This window comes from Oncorhynchus keta, chromosome 31, assembly GCF_023373465.1.
Source record: "Oncorhynchus keta strain PuntledgeMale-10-30-2019 chromosome 31, Oket_V2, whole genome shotgun sequence".
Lineage (NCBI taxonomy): Eukaryota > Metazoa > Chordata > Actinopteri > Salmoniformes > Salmonidae > Oncorhynchus > Oncorhynchus keta.
The window spans coordinates 10,637,301-10,650,211 of record NC_068451.1 but is presented as its reverse complement, the minus strand read 5'-3'; the positions used below and the strand labels follow the sequence as shown (position 1 = coordinate 10,650,211).

The window sequence follows — 12,911 nt, the reverse complement described above, 5'->3', positions numbered from 1 at the left end:
ACAACTATTTCTCTAGGCAGCAGGGTGATACGGAATTGTGCTCAGATGGTTCACTTTTTGGTGTTCGCTAGATCTGTAGTATTACAGTATATTGTGTCCATAGTCTGAAAGCATTCCTCTTCAAAGTTGCTATGAAACCATCACACTTTTTCAATGTATAGCTATTTGCCTCTAATCTTTGAAATGTCTATGAAAAATGAACCTAAAAGTAACTAGGGATGGGCACACGTACACAGTACCAGACTTAAGGTTTGCATTTGTTTACTAATGATTCGAATACAAGTACTCGAAATTCACAAATGCAACTTAGTTGGTCACATTTCTAAGCACTGACAATTTCAAACTCGAGTAAGGTGTGTGTATTCTTTGAAGTATGTCAAGTGCAGTGAAAAATGTAAGTTTGGTTTTCAATTCTGTATCAGAACAACCAGCATAGCGCAAACTTTTTTGCCTTCAGCCCCGTTTCACGCTAACATGTGAGTACTCAATTATTTCCATGAGTACTCAAACACAGACATTTTTTCAAATTCCCATCCCTAAAATGTACCTAACTAGGCCACTCAGTTGAGCCAAAATGATAGGCTACTGAAGCTAGGAAATGCTTCATAAGTATTTGTATTATTTCATTACTTAATATGGGCTCACAAGACAACTAAACAAGTTAAACATGGGCTTCCACATTAGCTGCCAAAGGCAGGTCCCTACCAGGCACCATATCAAATCTACTGGGCTGGATTCAACCACTGACATTTAGCAAAATAGGACACAACAGATGTTGTATTTTCATCGATACGTATTGTCAGCTGTGAGTGTGAGTGGAAAATGGGTCAATACAACCTGTATTCCCTCCGGACAGTGAGCAGAACATTCCAGCAAAAAGCAACTGGAGTTCGGAGTCATCCATCATAACTGCTCAGAGAGCAAACCGCCTCAAAAGACCCTCTGGGTAACAATAAACAAAGCTCACTACTTATTTTTTTTATTTAACTAGGCAGGTCAGTTGAGAACAAAGTCTTATTTTCAATGATGGGTTAACTGCCTTGTTCAGGGGCAGAACGACAGATTTGTTCCTTGTCAGCTCGGGGATTCAAACATGCAACCTTTCGGTTACTAGCCCAATGCTCTAACCACTAGGCTATCCTGCCGCACTTTAAACTTACTGTCTAAAGCGCACAGATCAAATGCAATACTTGACACTCACACGGGTACCAAATAACATCTGGGACAATTCAATAGCTGAACCCCAAAATACACCTAGTCTGGACAGAGTAAGCTAAAGAGAAAATGTGGAACATAAGATGAATGGAAAAACACCATTACAGTAATGGCCATTAAATGCCGTAGGTGATTATTCTACAGGGTCAAATGCATCATCTATTCAGGAGGATTGGGGACACTCAATCAATGTGTTGCTTTTGCGATTCAATCCATTATTAATAAAGCTAGTAAACATTGTAGGCTACAATACAGGTTGGGGAAACGGTTTCATGAATATTTCCTATGACTGGGCACTCTGGTCCAAGTTCATTATGCTGAGTTATTGAGCTCCAGGCAGACGAGGGAGAAGATAACACCATCTGAAGAAGCTAATCCCTGTTGTATTGTTATTGGCCACGGCAAACCCCTTTCCTACCTGCCGCTCGGTTATGGACTGTCAAAGGTGACTGAGAACCTTTTGGTGGCTCTATACAGTCTCTTTCAGCGAACATACGCTTGCAGAGAATTGAGTTTGAAAGGGTTTGCTCAGAATTACAGAATTAGCCCCCCCCCCTCCCCTACACTGCGTTGCTAAGCAACCCCGGCTGAGAGTTTGTGTGTGTGTGTCTTTCCAGCACAGTCATGCTTCATGAGTACAACAGTTGTGACTGTAGTTACAGCAGCACAACACCTGAGGGTGGGGGATAATCATTCCGGAATCATTCAGATGTTTCACAGTGCACCAATTCAAAATGGCTGGGAGGAACAGATTATTAGCACTGTGTATGGTCCAAAAAAAAGTCTATGCCCTACGCATTCTCTGTAAGAGTATACAATAATAGCCTCAACCAGGGCCTAATTTGTGAACATTTTTTGGGCCATTTTCTGTGTAGACTCTTCGTCTAGGTCAGCTATGTGCTAACTGCTGGAGTGCCAATATCACAGACCTCAGAATCTCCTCAACATCCATCCATCCATCCAACCCACACCCACCGTATATCTCAAATGTATGGTATTTGGTGTTGCCATGGAAACAACACCAACAGGGCTGGGAACTGACCCAGAGCTGATAGAGCGCCGTGATAGATCTGAGCATGCTCAGTCCGACCGTTTCAGCTTGTGTTTGTTTGTGTGTGTGTGTCTGCCATCAGCTGAGTCTGGTGACTACTATCAGTAGTATACCAAGCTCCCGTTACAGAGCACCTTAATGGCCAGACCCTCAGCTGTTGCTCTGATGTTGTGGACTCCACTGCAACGTGACTCAAATGAAACACACGGCAATGTTCGTCTGTGTATCCTAACGGAGAGCAGCATGCAGTCTGAGAGAGAGGAGGGAAGAGGGGAAGGAGAGGAAGGGAGCTCCTCGGGAGACAAGTCCCTCCTCTGCTCAGCACCTTGATGCTAATGTCGTGTCTGTCTGCCCTGCCCATGCTAGTCTTGCTCTCTCTTTCTCTCATGCTTTCAAGAATATGTCTCTCACTCCATCTTGACCTCACCGGCTTTGCTTCCTTCCTCATGTTGTCTGCTGGGCAGCTGTTTTCAGGCTGGTGTAATTGCTATGTACACTGAGAGACAAACATACAAAACTGACGGGCTGATGGTTGAATCCAAAATGAATACTTAACGTATGATCATCTAAAGTGTGTTGGTGTTTTATCATTGTCTCACACGTCAAGAATGAAACCAAATGTGTGAAGGCCTTAACTTGAGACTTTTCTCATAGTGCTGATACTTGCCTAACCCCAATTGGCATTTCATGCAAAACTAGCATATAAATGCATTGTACGTCACTGCTAGCCTCTGTGACAAATGTGTGTGAATACAGAGCGTAAAAGTCATGTGTCCCCTCTCTCCCCAGCGATGGCGTTCCATGAGAACCTCCATGACATGGCGGTAAAGGAGGGCCTGAAGGGCAGGAAGCTGGCCAAGGCTGTGGAGAGCTTCACCTGGAACATAACCATCCTCAAGGTAAGGATAATGACCACCTAGTTTGAGTAATTTGTTTCTGCAATCTTTTTTTTGTGACAGTTTTTAGCTTTTGTTTAATCTATTTTAGCTACCAATAAACCGTTTAAAACCATCACGTATAAATCGTTCTGTGGACACCGTAGATCAAAATGGCTTGCATTGAGTGGTAGCCCTGATTCTGACACAGGAAGTATGTCTCTTCTGCCTGTATGAAGCAGGATGTGAAATCTGACACCACTTGCAGCAGGGATATCCCTCATACCATTTAATTCACCTACAGTGCCCTCGGAAAGTATTCAGACCCCTTGACTTTATTCACATTCGTCAGCAATCTACACACAATACCCCATAATGACAAAGCGAAAACAGGTTTTTAGAAATATTTTGAAAATGTATTAATAACAAAAACAGATACCTTATTTTTGTAAGTATTCAGACTCTTTGCTATGAGACTGAACGATTTCTGCAGCATTGAAGGTCCCTAAAAACACAGTGGCCTCGCATCATTCTTAAATGGAAGAAGTTCACCACCCTGGATGGTTCCGAGCTAGAATATGTGGACATCTATAAGTACCTAGGTGTCTGGCTGTAAACTCTCCTTCCAGACACATATCAAACATCTCCAATCTAAAATCAAATCAAGAGTCGGCTTTCTATTCCGCAACAAAGCCTCCTTCACTCACGCCGCCAAACTTACCCTAGTAAAACTGACTATCCTACCAATCCTCGACTTCGGCGATGTCATCTACAAAATAGCTTCCAACACTCTACTCAGCAAACTGGATGCAGTTTATCACAGTGCCATCCGTTTTGTTACTGAATCACCTTATATCACCCACCACTGCGACCTGTATGCTCTAGTCGGCTGGCCCTCGCTACATATTCGTCGCCAGACCCACTGGCTCCAAGTCCATGCTTGGTAAAGCTCCGCCTTATCTCAGTTCACTGGTCACGATGGCAACACCCACCCGTAGCACGCGCTCCAGCAGGTGTATCTCACTGATCATCCCTAAAGCCAACACCTCATTTGGCCGCCTTTCGTTCCAATTCTCTGCTGCCTGTGACTGGAACGAATTGCAAAAATCGCTGAAGTTGGAGACTTATCTCCCTCACCAACTTCAAACATCTGCTATCTGAGCAGCTAACCGATCGCTGCAGCTGTACATAGTCTATCGGTAAATAGCCCACCCAATTTTACCTACCTCTTCCCCATACTGTTTATATTTATTTATTTTTCTGCTCTTTTGCACACCAATATCTCTACCTGTACATGACCATCTGATAATTTATCACTCCAGTGTTAATCTACAAAATTGTAATTATTCGCCTACCTCCTCATGCCTTTTGCACACAATGTATGTAGACTCTTTTATTTTTTATTCTACTGTGTTATTGACTTGTTAATTGTTTACTCCATGTTTACTCCATGTGTTGTTGTCTGTTCACACTGCTATGCTTTATCTTGGCCAGGTCGCAGTTGCAAATGAGAACTTGTTCTCAACTAGCCTACCTGGTTAAATAAAGGTGAAATAAAAATAAAATAAAAAGTTTGGAACCACCAACCACCCGGCCAAACTGAGCCGGAACCGCCCGGCTAAACTGAGCAATCAGGGAAGGGCCTTGGTCAGGGAGGTGACCAAGAACCTGATGGTCACTCTGACAGAGCTTTAGAGTTCGTCTGTGGAGATGGTAGAACCTTCCAGAAGGACAACCATCAGGCCTTTATGGTAGAGTGGCCAGACGGAAACCACTCCTCAATAAAAGGCACATGACGGCCCGTTTGCCAAAAGACCCTTAAAGACACTCAGACCATGAGAAACAAGATTCAATGGTCTGATGAAACCAAGATTGAACTCTTTGGCTTGAATGCCAAGGGTCACGTCCGAAGGAAACCTGGCACCATCCCTACAGTGAAGTGTGGTGGCAGCATAATGCGGTGGGGGTGTTTTTCAGCGACAAGGACTGGGAGACTAGTCAGGATCGAGGGAAAGAGGAACGGAGCAAAGTACAGAGTTCCTTAACGAAAACCTGCTCCAGAGCTCTGACTGGGGTGAAGGTTCACCTTCCAACAGGACAACCACCCTAAGCACACAGCCAAGACAATGCAGGAGTGTCTTCGGGACAAGTCTCTGAATGTCCTTGAGTGGCCCAGCCAGAGCCCTGACTTGAAGCCAATCTAACATCTCTGGAGAGACCTGAAAATAGCTGTGCAGCAAAGCTTCCCCTCCAACCTCACAGAGCTTGAGAGGATCTGCAGAGAAGAATGGGAGAAACTCCCAAATACAGGTGTGCCAAGCTTGTAGTGTCATACCCAAGAAGACTCGACTGTAATTGCTGCCAAATGTGCTTCAAGAAAGTACTGAGTAAAGGGTCTGAATACTTATGTAATATTTCTAAAATAATTAATAAATTAACAAATCATTTGTTTGTCGTAGATGGAGAATATTAAAATGAGATGAAAGGCGAGTTCCTAACAGGTTCAGGAAGTGAAGCGAGAGCTCCGAGAGATGTTCAATGCGATGGGGCCCATGTTTTGATCGAGAGACCTTTAGAAACTTTTCTAACACTACATTTTCCTCTAACAGTAAATATACAAATATGTATTTTACAGTTCTAAGGAAGGTGAAATCTTAATGGATTTGAAAAAATGTAATTTCCAGCCTTATACATACAGTTTTGTTGAATAGGAAATAATCAAAATATGATCTGTGTAATTAAGCTTGTGTCCTCAATAGTGACTACACCTCTGCAATTTATAACTATTTTTACTAGAAAAGTGAGAGTTTAACCTTGGAGTATGCCGCATTACTAGTTATTGTTTATCTCATGATAAATAATTACTTTTGGGGATTACGATGATTACATTTTCGATTACATTTAGTTACATGTAAGAGGTTTAACTTAATGTTTGTTTTGATGACCGACATAAGCAGTGAATTTAAATTCAAGAAACAACTTCAGAGCGAACACTTCAGAGATTATGATTCCACCGTGCAGTTGAGCTTCACTAAATAAGGAAAAAACTATATTTTTTGAGTTTGTTTACAGAAGGGACATAAGGTAGCTAGGTTTAAATTGACATTTGTTTTTCAGCTGCAGCATGGTGGAATAAGAGCCTATGTCTGAGCTAGTTAGATTGCACACACTGTCTGATGTATTTGTCTTCATGCCGTTCATTTAATCCCTGTGTCAATGCAAGGGGTAATTATCGGGGAATGACCTTCCGCATATTTATTTGTGATATTTGCATGCGTTAATTGCATGCTCACCTCATGAGCGTTTGGGCTCATCATTTATACATGGTCCCCGGGAAATTGAGTTGGTGCCTGGTGAGTGTTTGGCTACGCTGCATAATTCATTATACACAGAAGCAGCGGTTACGCTCTGTGGGTATTGGGGAGGTGTAGGACTCCAATGTCTGACCGCATACAACGAAGATTAAACAGTTAGTACCACACTACTCTCTCGCTTCGTGACCTTTTTGAAGGTACAATTGGTTTCACCCTGTGTCTTTCTGTTTAAACTGGAGATTAAAGTTGTTAATACATGCTCCATTGTCTCTATATTGTCATTCCTGTCATGTCCCTTCCTCCCCTCCAGGGCCAGGCAGACCTGCTAAAGCACGCAAAGAGTGAGGTCCAGGAGAGCCTGAAGCAGATCCACTATGCCGCCCTCACCTGTAACCTCAGTAAGGACGGGCCTTCAGGGAGCACGGCGGGCTCCGAGTCCAGGGCCCGACCACGCAGCCTGGACACCATCCCTGAGAAAGCCACGGGGGAGGACTAGCTCTCTGAGGAGGACAACTGAAGGCTTACGCCCTAAACCCTTCATACCTCCAAGCCCCTTGCCCTACCCTAGTGGCATACATAAATCTCCTTACCGCAGTCCCACACAAACCTAACTACAGTATACCTGTTCTAGTGCCGTTGCCACACACAACTATTCTTATTCCAGTGCCGTATACAACCATTCCATTCCCACCCCAACCTCCCTTTGCTTAACCAGGTACCACACAAAAAGCCCTTAACCCCTCCTGCCCACCTCAACGTCCAACAGCAAGATGTTGCAGGTCAACTAGGAGGGTCAAGTGAACTTGCAGCCACGGGACAGTCTTAAAGCCGTGACCTACTGTAGAGAGAGTGCACTTATTTAAAGGCAGACCCCAGGGTCTGACCCTAGGAGAGCTGCTCTAAAGGGTCCAAGGATTTCTTAAGCACAATTTATGGATTTCTGACCAACCAGAAATTAGAGCTGTGAATATAATAGGAAACAGGAACAATGGAGAGAAGGAAAGAAGAAAAGGGAGGCGAGAGCTGTTTACAATAATGAACTTGTTCTTGTCTGCCAAAATAGTATGTTTATATATGGAGTTCTGTTACTTTTTTTGCAGCGTGCTTCATTTTATTATTGTATTCTTGAGAAATAAGATTTATTTTGTAAAGGAAATGGCTCGTCCATGAAAAATAACTATTTTATTTGTCTGTACAGATGTGAAATTGTGTCCTTTACACTTTCCCACTGGAGAGTACCTTTGTCGAGACGAGGGACGGATAGAGACTTTCAACCTCAGTGTGTGGTCCAAAGGGTGGCAGTTGGAGTCTTAAACACAACCAGAAACTGCTTAGGGAAGGAACCATGGAGAGAATAACTCGTTAGGTCTACGTTTTGGTATCATTCCACGTGAGAGGCTTGAGTAAGGTGTACAAAGTAATAATAGCTTCTCAACCCGTCCTGGTAACAAAACAAAACCCTATTCATGAATACGGTTTCATATATGACTGTGCCTCATTGCTACAAATCAGTCAACAAAAGGGATAGGTGGTGAGGAAAGAGCTGCTCTTCCTCGCATCCATCTGTCTTAACCTGCTTTTGCCCACCAGTTGCTTCTAGTTTGTATTTTGTTCATTCTCTCCACAGTGCTGAAACAGCGTTGCTCCTGGTCAACTTTAGCCACCCACCACCACCTCTGGATCTCACCCACCAGTGTTTTAACTGGGCCACACTGGGACAAAAAGTCATTCACAAACTTCAGTGTCGTGACAGTTGTTGTATTTATAACTGTTGTTAACCATTTTTACCGATGGAGAGAAAAAGAAGAAAAAAATACCAGTTTTGCTTTTCTGTTAATTCCTGAAACCTTCATAATAAACCACGTTAAATCATTTATCGTGTCTGGTGTCAGATTCAATGACCGACCGAATGAACATTCATTAACATTCTACAGTGTGCTGTTTTCTGTTGTATTAATGCTATTACTGTTCAAGGGCAGACAGAGACTTCAGGGTCTGGATATCCCAGCCATCGTATGGAGCTGCTGGAGGAACTGAAGGATCTCCGTAGATTCGTTTACAATGTGCTGATAGGAGTGGAAAGACCCAAGGGATATCTAGCGAACCACATGCGTGTCTGGCACATGTTCTCAGATACACACAGACCTGCACGCACAGCTGATAACCCATAAAAACAGGCACAATTCTTCTTTTTTTGTCACTGTTTGTTTCCACTTTATTTCCTTGATAGACCACTGCATTGTGGTCACTGGTCGGCACAGAAAAACAAGCACCCCAACACATCACAGGACAAAGGCCCCAGGACATGTTCTTAGAAAAGCAGAAAGATTGTCCCCTGTAAGTCAAACCAGAGTACAGCACCACAAACTAGCATTTAGAATAGATCAAAGCAAAGTTTATTGGTCGCGTACACAGATTTGCAGATGTGTAGTAATACCTTGCAATAAAAGAACCATTCCAGAACAAATCATTAAAAAGACATTCTATAGGATAAGCCATGACTAGAATACAGTATATATATGTGGGTAAAACAGTATGTAAACATTGTTCAAGTGACCAGTGTTTAATGACTACAGTATGTACATAGGGCAGCAGTCTCTAAGATGCACGGTAGAGTACGGGGTGCTACCCGGTTAGAACCATGACTAAGGTTCAGGGCATGGTACTGGGCGGAGGCCAGCTAGTGGTGAACGTTTAACCGTCTGATGGCCTGGAAATAGAAGCGGTTTCTCATTCTCTGTCCCAGCTTTGATGCACCTATACTGTCTCTGCCTTCTAGATAGTAAGTAGTGGGGTGAACAGGCCGTGGCTGAGGTCCTTGATGATCTTGGCCTTCCTGTGACACTGGATGCTGTAGGTGTCCTGGAGGGCAGGTAGTGTGTTCCCCCGGTGATGTTGAGGATGAACCTTTTGAACAGTATTTTTGTCATACATTTTTATAAATTAAACATAGTCATCATATGGAGAATTGGGATTCATGTCAGTTCAGCTGTACTATCTATAGCAATGACTCAAATCTGGGTATAATGTTTTTTTTTTAATGACTATACCTGAAAACAAGGCAACCTGTGTATAAACTAATACAAACTTTACTGTTAAACAATCTCAAAGAAGAGAGGGGAATGGATTCCATTCGAATGCCATTCTGGATGCCCGTGACAGTGTCTGGTTAGTGTCAGTCGCACCACAGACAAGACGGGGCCTCTCAGATCACGTCAACAACGAGTGAGGACACATTCCTCATAAATAAATCTGAATGTTTGGAATAGATCTGCTTTGTAACATTGTGAAAGGTCTAAACTTATATATTTAGTGGGTGATGCATTGGCTAATAAATAAACTATCCAACGTTTGCTTCAGGACAGACAGCCTCTCATGCTGTTTGTTTTGTTTATGCAGTTGTGCTTGCAAGGCACTGTAGACTACTATAGACTTGTGAGCTGGCCCGAGATGCACTTGTACGTGCAATCCTCTGGTCGCTGGTCTGGCCTGAGAAGCGAGTCTCCCTGTGGTCTTCGTGATGAAGCAGTGGAGGCCATTAGTCTAGCCGTGGACCAGGCCTCATTCTCGGGAGCTACATCCGGCCGGCATGCCATGGCGTGATGGCATGGAGATGCCTTGGACTGAGCTAAGGCTATGGAGCCAAAGTCAGCCAGTATCTTCTCTCAGCTCTGCTCTGCTCCCATCGATCCACATTCATCCCTTTGCAATGCTCACTCAAAACTCCTATTCTGCCACTGATATGAGCAAGAAATTTTACATTTCTTAACCCACAGAGAAAAGATACTTTTGATCCATAACTGATTTATGGGTCAGGCTTCTGTGCAACTTTCTCTAGGAATAACCAGAGGAACAAACAGTAGCCCTGTATTAGAAAGATACTATCTTTTCACGGTGAATAATTCATGCTCTTCCAGTCACTAAACTGCACGTCCCAGAGCGTATTGCTCTCGCTCGACGGTCCCCTTTGTAGAAAACCTGTGTTGGTCATCCAGAGCACTCAGTGCTATGCACCTCTCTGCAGACTAAGCACCGCAATCATGCCCGGGGTCATAAGCCTCAAGACTAGAAAGAGTATTCAGAGAAAAAGGCCCACAAACAAATAAATAGAGCTCTCCCAGAGCTAATGCTAACACCGAGAGTCTTTTTCTGCCTCCACATAAAGAGATGTGTAGATAGCTAGCTGCTTATCAGTTTAGCTAGCGGCTGGCATGTCCAGGGAATTGCTCGTCTGCTGCTAACAACGTAGTGAACAACACCCCCCCCCTGTCCCCCCCAACTATTAAGCTATACAGGACAAATTGTGTGCTTATCTCAAGAGAAGCTGAATGGAACACATGTATGCAAGCCAGGTCTGCAGGGCGCTCTGTTTATGTCATTCTTTAACAAGTTGTCTATTCTAACTGTAAAGTGGAAATGTTCCACATAAAGAGTTTCAAGTTTTGCATTGTCAAAATGACATTGAACAGCTCTTCTTGTTAGCTTGACCACCCAATGTTCTCACGCTGTCTGTCTCACAGATCGACCAATGTGTACCATACACACTGATCATAAAACAGTCATGTATTTACATATCAACATACAATCGAGATACCTGGGGAAGTGGCGATGCCATGTCAGACTACCAATCCAAGCTACCATCTTGACCCTAAAATCTGTCAGAGGAATACTGTGCATCTTTTTGGTAACTAACCTAGCAGAATCTTGACAAGGGATCCAGCGTTGACTGGTCTTCCGTTCCTTTCACTGTCACACTGCTGCACGAACTCCAGTTTTATCATGGCAGTGAAAGTGAAACAGGGTATTCCAGTTTGTATTCCAGGCTAGACAGAGTGGGGGTTGAAAACACACCAATTATTCTACTTTCTTTCATAAATATCATTATCTCTCCTTGACTGGATCTCTGAGAACTGTGAGTGTCATCCTCAGACATGACCGACTCTCTTCCTCTTAGGCCTCAGATTGTTAAATGATTAGTCTCAAAGTGACTTGGCTTGAGTCAAAAATAGACATTTTAAAGGACTTGTGAAAGCTTTTGAGTGATCAAAAAGAAATTCACTGGATATACATTTATGTGCCTAATGCTTTTACAAATGTGAAAAGAAGTGTGGGTGAGGGTGTTTAGGGGAAGGATCAAAGTTACTTTGAGAGAAAGGGCCTAGATCACATTAGGCTACCACTTTACAACTCACCCATGGCATATAAAATGAGTGTACAAAACATTAGGAACACTGCTCTTTCCATGACAGACTAACCAGGTGAAAGCTACGATCCCTGATTGATGTCACCTGTTAAATCCACTTAATTTTATTTCAACTTTATTTAACCAGGCAAGCTAGTTTAGAACGAACAAGTTCTCATTTACAACTGTGACCTGACCAAGATAAAGCAAAGCAGTGCGACACAAACAACAACAAAGAGTTACACATGGAGTAAACAAGCGTACAGTCAATAACACAATAGGAAAAAAAAGTCTATACAGTGTGTGCAAATGGCGTGAGGAGGTAAGGTAATTTAGCAGATTAATACTGGAGTGATAGACGAGCAAAAGAGCAGAAAAGTAAATAAAAACAATATGGGGATGAGGTAGGCAAATTGGGTGGGCTATTTACAGATGGACTATGTACAGCTGCAGCAATCGGTTAGCTGCTCAGATAGCTGATGTTTAAAGTTAGTGAGGGAAACTTCAATTAATGTAGATGAAGAGAAGGTGACAGGTTAAAGAAGGATTTTTAAGCCTTGAGACAATTGAGACATGGATTACTTGTGTGCTATTCAGAGGGTGAATGGGCAAGTGCCTTTGAACTGGGTATGGTAGTAGGTGCCAGGTGCACCGATTTGAGTCTGGTTAGAACTGCAAAGCTGCTGTTTTCTTTCACGCTCAACAGTTTCCTGTGTGTATAAAGAATGATCCACCACCCAGAGGACATCCAGCCAACTTGACACAACTGTGGGACGCAGTCAACATGGGTCAGCATCCCTGTGGAACGCTTTCGACACCTTGCAGAGTCCATGCCCTGACGAGGGCAAAAGGGGTGCAACTCCTTTGGGGCAAAAGAGGTGCAACTCAATATTAGGAAGGTGTTCCTCGTTTTTTTGTACATTCAGTGTATTGTAGCCTACCAAAACAAACATACAAAAATGTGGGACACAACTAAACAATTAAAACAGCTGTACTTTCCAAACTAGAACATGTTTGGTAGTACCAAATCCTTGTCATGTGGCTGTGATGTTTAAGGTAATAATCAATGCTCTCCACATTCCTCGTAAGAAAGTTTCAATAAGAGGTGTTATATTGACCCTCAGTGGCCGTAGGCGGTACTGCAGGCATAATGTTGTCACAAGGGAATATGATAAACTGAAGGTTAAGGCATCCATACAGGGGGACAGTTGCATACTGACTGGGATGTCAGTTATGGATTTGTGGGTTATATATTCACATGTTGTTCCGCTATA

At 43.1% G+C, this 12,911-nt stretch overlaps 1 protein-coding gene across 1 annotated transcript in view; it reads left to right on the top strand.

Moving 5' to 3' along the window:
* LOC118364389 (inactive phospholipase C-like protein 2) overlaps positions 1–8,329 on the top strand; it is a 61,849-nt gene extending 53,520 nt beyond the window's left edge. The window contains exons 6-7 of the mRNA XM_035745893.2: positions 3,056–3,165; positions 6,766–8,329. Of these exons, the coding sequence (XP_035601786.1) occupies positions 3,056–3,165; positions 6,766–6,951 (296 nt within the window). The 3' untranslated portion in view covers positions 6,952–8,329. The remainder of the gene's footprint in view (positions 1–3,055; positions 3,166–6,765) is intronic.
* Positions 8,330–12,911: the final 4,582 nt, after the last annotated feature.